The following is an 8,541-nucleotide window of genomic DNA, read 5'->3' on the forward strand; positions in this document are numbered from 1 at the left end:
AACAAGAGCCAATGATACTCAGAGAGGAAGTCCAAAGTGCATTGAAAGAAGTGGCAAAGAACAAGGCACCAGGAATTGATGGAATAAAAAAATTGAAATCAACAAAATTAGTCATATTTTTTCATGTAATTATCAAAACATCTTTTAAACAAACCTAAAAATGATTTAACCATCAATTTTGGACAGATTTTGGTTATAAGAAAGTGAAATTAGAAAGAAAAAAGAAGTTAAATTTAGAGCCATATTACTGATTCATACAGCATATATTAATATAAGCAAACAAGTAAATTATTCATCATGTTTCTCATATATTAGGGGCTCAAATACATCAAGAGACAATTAATTTATATGACTAATTTATATGAGTACCTTATGTTCATATAATGAGAAGCAAGGAGAGACGATCCTTTGAAATGAGAGTTAATTTATTTGAAACACATCATCATGGCATTAATGGGCCCTCAACTTTACCAAGCTAGATGTCCTTCTCCATGGACTGGTCTCTCCTGGTAACATGTCTAAAGTAGCTGAGACAAAATCTCACCATCCATGCTTCTAAGAAGCTTTCTGGAATTGATAGTACAGAGAAAAGATAGACCCTAGTAAATACTAAGTATATAAAAGGGAATATAAATACATTTAACTGTTTCAGCAAAACAAAGTGGGAAATAACTTTACTGTTACTTAACAACAACGCTTACCATTAGTGGTTGGAAGAAGATACTACAAGTCAGTAGGGTTTCATACTGCCAGATTACCATGTAGCAATCTGCAAATATTGACTTTTTTAAGACTTTTCAACTTCTCTAATGTTCCTCACCTATGAAATGGACTAACAATAGGGCTACCTGATTGGGTTATTGTGATGCTGAAAAGAATGAAAATGCTCAGTGTTTAGTACATACTAAGCAAAGACATAAAGATGCAGTTATGATGATATTGATAATGATGATGATGATCTCTGTTGGTTCGGTCCTTCAAAATATTTTCCATTTGGTTTATTCATAATTCTATGAACATTCTATGCTTTACTACATTTTACAAGGGGAAAATAAAATTATTTTCTACTCAGCAGCTTTAAGAAATATAGCCTTGCAGTTAGGAATGCATCTATTCTTAGATGTAGATGTCTAGTCCTCTAAAAGCAAGATGTTGTTGTTAAGTGCTGTTGAATCAGTTCTGACCCATAGAAACCCTTTATAGGGTTTCTGAGGGGTGGCTGGTGAGTTTGAACAGCTGACCCTGCAGTTCAAATCGACCTTGCAGTTCAGTGCATCATTCCACAGTGTCATACCAGGACTCCAAAAAGCAAGATGTCCTTGTTGTTAAGTGCCTTCAAGTTGGTTCTGACTATGGCGTCCCTGTATAGGGTTTTCGAGGAGAAGCTGATGAGCCTGAACCACTGACCTTGCAGTTCAAACAGCTTTGCAGTGTGGTGCATTAACCCATAGCCTCTTGGTTATTCCAAAACCCTGCAATTTCTTCCCTTATAAGTAAAAACTTTCTGTTCTGCTTCCTTTCCTTAGATTTGTAAGTGACAGAGCTTTCCCACTGGACAGTCAGTGATTTCAATGGCCTTTCTTCTTTGACTTTCAGGTACCATAACCTGTGCGGCCGACATGTTCAGCTGCCAGGGCTCCCATGCCTGTGTGCCCAGACACTGGCTTTGTGATGGCGAAAGAGACTGTCCAAATGGAAGCGATGAGCTCTCCACAGCGGGCTGTGGTATGAATACTTGTTTGACATCTATCTCAAAGAAAACTGTAGCATCCTCAAATGTTTGGTTTTCATAGTACTTTACCATATCATATTATCCCTCACTTTCTCAATCCCTGAACCCACAGATAATATCAGACTTTTTGAGGAACACTGCTCCCACAGTAGTTCAGCAATCTCTCTAACTGTTGCTCAGAATATTTCAAACATGAGCATATATATGTTTTTGGTGAGCACAGCTCTATCATTTTAATTCTGAGATAATATTGATAAACGATGTGTGTGTGTGTGCATGAGTATGGTAGATTTATTTTCTTTTTAACACCTTTTTTCCCCCTGTGAAGAGTTTTCAGTTGCCTATTACAGATGCTCTGTAAGTGGTTACTCTGATCTTAAATAACTACTGATCAGAAGGTCAGTAAACACCTATTAGGCCTACGGATAGGGTATTAACCCTTGGGTCGGGTAAAAATAGTATGGATACAGCTGAATGAAGCTGGAGGATCAGAGGGACACTTCTGGAGGTCAAACAATTTACTAAGTTTCTGACTTTAAATCACTTCAGGAAATTTTCAGGGAATTACACAACAATAAAAATTTAGATAAATTCCTTGTATGATCTAGAAAGATGGAGGGACTAAATACTTCAGTACAGATCGCCAGGTCACAGAGGGGATCATTTGGAGCTAAGCAATCAGTGAGAAAAAGTGCTGTGAATTCTGCTCATTATAGTGTATTCTGCAATCCTGTCTCCAGTGGCCTGTCTCAATGTCTTTAAAGCATTGTGATTTCATCTGGAATGGTTGAAGCAGAGAACAAAGAGAACTTAAAGGCCAGTCGGAGTATTTGCAAAGAACTCAAGCTATTGTTGCAGAATAATTCACTTTGATCTTGAATCTGATATGTATGTCTCTTAAGGTCAATAGGGCCACTGAGGGCTACATAGTAGAGGATTATTCATCAATTTAGGGATCCAGATGGTCTCAATATGCTGTTGCTATTGTAGCAAGTTAACATTCTGGGAAGCATATTAACATTTTGTATCTCATGGGTACTATTAAATAAATTATGCTAAAATACAAAAAAAATTGTACTCAAGTGACCTGAAAGTGTAAATGCCATATAAGAAACTGTTGCTAAATATTTTAAAGAATAATCCATGTATTAGAATTTGCATAATTCACTTGAGTTATACAGTTACACAGTTACACAGTTCAAAGACAGAGGAGTTATTAGCGACTGTGGGTTTAATTTCTATTATAAGGGACAATTTAAAAAATGAAGCTCCTATATTGTTTCCATGGAGTCCAGCGGATTAATGCATTGGAATGCAAGGTCAATTTGAACCCCAACATTGTTGGTTCAAAAGCTCACCAGCCACTCTTCGGAAACCCTATATAGGATCACTGAGTCAGAACCAACATGACAGCACTTAATAATAACAATATGTTTTAAATAGGAGCTGCATTTTTAAAAATGTCCTTTTTAATAAAAATTAGGAGTCCTGGTGTGGCACTGAAGGAATAAACACTTGACTGTGAGGTCATTTTAAATGGTCAGATCAGCGGTTCAAACCCATCTAAAAGTCTCATGGAAAGATTTCAAGGAAAAAGAGGTAAAATAGTATTTGATTCTTAAAAAGAAAAGGAAGAGCTGTTCTACGTAGAGAAAACATATTTAAAATATGGAGGACAGGGAATAAAAAACATCACATTTTTTTTCCAGTGTCTAGTCCTGGTGCGGTGCTTTGGGATAAAGTACTAGATCTCAAGAACAGTTTGAACCACAAGGTCATTGGTTCAAACTCATCTTGAAAACCCTATACAACATCGCTATAAGTCAGAAATGACTTGATGGCACTTAAAAACAGCAAGCCTGGTGTAGTGTGTAGGTTAAGCACTGGACTGCTACTAAAATGTTGGTTGTTCAAACTCTCTAGCTGTCCCTCAGAAGCCCTATATGGGGTCACTGTGAGTCAGAACCGACTCAACAGCACTTAACAACAATAATAATACATCAAAGGAGCCCTGGTGGCACAGTGATTGAAGAGTTGGGAGGTTGGTGGTTCAAACCTGCCAGTCGCTGCATGAGCGAAAGATGAGGCTATCTGATCCCATACAGATTTATAGTCTAGGGAACTCTAAGGAGAAGTGTTGCTGTCTCTATGGTTGGTTTGAGTTGGAATCATCTTGATGGCATGCGGCCCCAGCAGCATACGTCAATGCATGTGGTAAGCACTGTTATTGAATCACTAGATTCTCAGTGAAGTGTTTTAGGGAATCTGGAAAAATCATAATATATGTATGGAGCTCTGGTATGAATCGGGCTGCTAACCTCAGGGTCAGCAGTTCAAAACTACCAACTGTTCCACAGGAAAAATATGAGGCTTTCTGCTCCCGTAAAGATTTACAGCCTCAGAAAACCTGTACAGGGTGGCTATGAGTCGGAACCAACTCCACGGCACATAACCATCACCACCATTTATATATGAATTTATATTAACAACAACAACAAATATCCATTTAAATAGCACCTGTTGTTTAGTGCTTTTCAGTTCATTCTGATTCATAACAACTCTTTATAGGTTTTCTGAGGCTTGAAATCCTTGTGGGAGCAGAAAGCTTTATGTCAGGTCTCAACTGGTGGGCTCTAACTGCCAACCATATGGTTCACAGTCCAGTATTTATCCTCTAAAGCTACCACACTCCTTACTTTGTTGTTGTTAAGTGTTGTTGGGACTCAAAACTACCATGTATATAAAGTTTCCAAGGAGTAGCTGGTAGGTTTGAACAGTTGATGTTGAGGTTCAAACCAACATTATGGTTCCAGTGCTTATCCAGTAGGACCACACTTCTTGTTGTTATGTGCCGTGGAGTCAGTTCTGACTCATAGCCACCCTGTACAGGGTTTCTGAGGCTGTAAATCTTTATGGGAGTAGAAAGCCTCATCTTTCTCCCAGGGAAGAGCTGGTAGTTTCGAACTGCTGACCTTGATGTTTGCATCCCAATTCGTAACCATTACTCTACCAGAGTTCCTAGCACCACTCTAGAAGTCCTCTAAATAGCACCTAGGAATTTAATGAACATCTAAAATAAGCTGTTCCTTTTCACATATCTATTCCTTAGAACAAATCTATCAGATAAACATAGTTGTTGTTGAGTGTCATGGAGTCAGTTCCAACTCATAGCAATCCTGTATAGTGTTTCTAAGGAAATGCTAGTGGGTGTGAACTGCTGACCTTGTGGTTTGCAGTCCAGTGCTTATCTGACAGTATCATACCAGGACTACAGATGTCAAAAATCTGCTGTATGTCACTGTAAGATATTGGGAAGGACTTGTGCAGCAGATTTTCATAATGAAATATACTGTTTGGTTTCTTGACTGAGGCTTCCATGAGTTTTGATTGTAGATCCAGGAAAATTGAAGGCTTTGACTATTTCAGTCTTTTCTCCATTTATCATGATATTATTTATTGGTCTAGTTTTTTTTTTTTTTTTTTTTTTTCTCTCTTTACATTGAGGTACAATCCACAATAGTGCCTGTAGACGTTGATCTTCTTCATTACGTATTTAAAGTCCTCTTCGCTTTCAGCAAGCAAGATTGCATTATCTGCATATCACAGATTATTAATGAGTCTTCCTCCAATGCTGATGTCATGTTCATCTTCATATCATCTAGTTTCTCAGATTGTTTATTGGCATACAGATTGATTACGTATGATGAAAGGATACAACCCTGACACATACCTTGCGTGATTATTATTTTTTTTAACTTTTTATTGTTCATTGATTGAGCAGTTTATATATCAACAGCTTTATATTCAACAAAACATACATTTTGTTTCATCTCAGTGATTTCAATCCCATCCATGTAACAACAGTTATCCTGCTTCCTTTCTGTGGTTCCTATTTCCATTCCACCCACCTTCCTATCCCTTCTCTACTTTGACCTTAGAAACATATTGCGCTTTTGATTTTGAATGATGGACCATTGCAGGGTGAGCATACTTTGCTAGTGTTGTTGCCCCCCTGCCCTCATTAACCCATCTACTGCTTGGCTGAAAATTGGGCTACAAGGGTGAGTTCCTTTTCAGACCTGAAGGGGCGTTGAGGGCCATAGTCTCAGGTTCCTCCAGTCTCTTTCTGGCTAAGTTTACTTTGATGAGACAGCTCTTCCACAGTTTTATTTTGAGTGTCTTCCAACCTGAGGAACTCATCTTTTGTCATTATATCTTACAATGTTCCACTTCTGTATTCATAAGGTTATCAGTGGTTAACAATTCAGAAGTAGTCTGCCTATCCTTCTTCCTAGTGTATTTTAGCCTGGAAGCTGTGCTGAAAACTGTCCAACAGGGTTGACCCTGCTGGTATTTGAAATACCAGTGGCATAGCTTCTAGCATCATAGCAATACACAAGACACCACAGTAAAACAACCTGACAAATTAATGAACTTTACAAGCAAACTTATGCACTGCTAAATTTATATACTGGTAACAGGCCTGGCATTTCAGTGTCACTCTGGAATTATGGAACTGAACAATACTAAAACTTTGAATATATGGTTTTTGTTTCTGTTAAGTGCCTCAAGTTGGTTCTGCCACATGGCAACCCTGTATAGGGTTTCCAAGGAGTGGCTGGCAAGTTTGAACCATTGACCTTTCAGTTAGCAGTCCAGTGCTTATCCTACAGTGTCACATGAAGTACATATAGTTGTACATGGAAGTACATTTATGTATCATTATATATATAAACAATATCTGTATTTATATATATGATATGTATATATTCAAAAAGTTTATAGAAATATTCCAATGTATTTTCATTTCATTTTTCCTGGGACTTTTTGTAGGCCACTCATATAGTTATACAATTAAATATATACACATATATGCTGTTTTTACATGCCATCAGGTTGGTTCTGACTCACAGAGACCCTATATAGAATTTCTGAGGTGCGGTTGCTGGACTTGAACTACTGACCTTTTAGTTAGCTGTTGCTGCTTTTGCTAAGTGCCACTGAGTCAGTTCTGACTCATAGCAATCCTATATAGGGTTTCCAAGGAGCTGCTGGTGGGTTTGAACTACCAACCTTAGTGGTTCACAGTCCAGTGCTGATCCTACAACACCACACCAGAAGTCCAAGTAGTTAATAGTTCAATGTTTATTCTACAGTACCACACATTCATATACTATGTGTAGTTATTTTATTATAAAATATTAATATAGTATATAACAAATTAGAATACCACTTTATGTACATATTAGATACTGAGTTACAGTTTTGTTTTGTTTTTTTCTGAATAACTGAATTATTGGATATAATATATACTATTAACACTTCTTTCTCTTTTGGATGTCCCTTTAAGCCCCCAATAATACATGTGATGACAATACTTTCTTGTGCCGTAATAAAGTCTGCATTCCTAAGCAATTTGTTTGTGACCATGACGATGACTGTGGAGACGGCTCTGATGAGTCCCATCAATGTGGTGAGTACACTGAAACCTTTCCCTGAGGTTTACTCTTTAGCTGAATAAGAGTCTTTTCAAATGATTTAGGGGATTGTCATAGACTGGGTTTTCAGGGCAAGCAAAACCAGTGAAGATTGTATATGTATATAATATTATTTTCTATAATTAACTCTGATGATTTAATATATATGGTTTATGATCAACTAAAAGAGTGAAAAATTCTGGAATAAGAGAAATTTTATTGTTCCATTTCTAGTTTTTGGGTGAAGACATTTTCCCAATAAGTGAACCACCTCAAGCTTTAAATAGTAGAGAAAGTATTATTAAGTCAATATTGCCACAATATTGATGATTGAGTACTTGAGCATTCCCCTGTGTCAGTCTTCCCTTTTCTCCATGCCCTCATTTGTCCTACCACAACTAGATTATGATTGACAGAATGGCCAATTATTTTTTAATGATCCCTTCTATACACCTAGTGTGGCACTGTAGAAGAAGCACTGGACTGCTTACTGCAAGTTTGGTGGTTCAAATCCACCAGCCACTCATTAGAAACGCTTTATAGGGTCGCTATGAGTCAGAACCAAGTGGACAGACCTTAAAAGCAACATCCAAAATACCTGTAGAAAGCTTTCCTTTAAGGCAATATTTAATTTCATAATACGTTATAAAGACATGCAATTCAAATGATAGAGAAATATCAGTTATTTGAAATACATTGAATTAAGAAGTTATGTTGAAACTAGATTTAAAAAAACAAAACAAAAAAAAAACTGAATAAAATGTTAAAGTATTTGAATTTATATTTGGAAGACAACTATCTGGCCAACTGATTGGAAGAGATCCTTATTTGTGCCCATTCCAAAGAGAGGTTACCCAACAGAATGCGGAAATCATCAGTCAATAGCTTTGATATCTCATACGAGTAAAGATTTACTAAAGGTAATATAGAAATAGCTGTGAGCATATATTGATAGAGAATTTACAGAGGTTCAAGCCAGATGCAGAAAGGCTGTGGAACAAGGGAAATCATTGCTGATGTCTGATGGATCTTGGCTAAAAGAAGAGAATATCAGAAAGATGTTTACCTGTGCATTATTGACTATACAAGGGCTTTCAATTGTGTGGATCATGACAAGCAATGGACAACACTGCAAAGTATGAGTATTCTGGAATACTTAATTGTGATTATGAGGAATATATACATGGACCAAGAGGCAGATGTTTGAATAGAACATGGGAACATTGAATGGTTTAAAATTAAGAAAGGTGTGCAACAGGGTTGTATTCTTTCACCATACTTATTCAATCTGTATGCTGAGCAAATAATCCAAGAAACTGGGTTATATGAAGA

The 8,541-nt window shown here is 37.0% G+C and overlaps 1 protein-coding gene across 1 annotated transcript in view; it reads left to right on the forward strand.

Annotated features, from left to right (window-relative positions):
• Window positions 1–8,541, forward strand: part of LRP1B (low density lipoprotein receptor-related protein 1B) — a 2,342,762-nt gene that overhangs the window by 1,926,983 nt on the left and 407,238 nt on the right. The window contains exons 52-53 of the mRNA XM_006834597.1: window positions 1,597–1,725; window positions 7,083–7,205. Coding sequence (XP_006834660.1) covers window positions 1,597–1,725; window positions 7,083–7,205 — 252 coding nt within the window. The remainder of the gene's footprint in view (window positions 1–1,596; window positions 1,726–7,082; window positions 7,206–8,541) is intronic.

Source organism: Chrysochloris asiatica, unplaced genomic scaffold, assembly GCF_000296735.1.
Source record: "Chrysochloris asiatica unplaced genomic scaffold, ChrAsi1.0 scaffold00012, whole genome shotgun sequence".
NCBI classification, from domain to species: Eukaryota; Metazoa; Chordata; class Mammalia; order Afrosoricida; family Chrysochloridae; genus Chrysochloris; species Chrysochloris asiatica.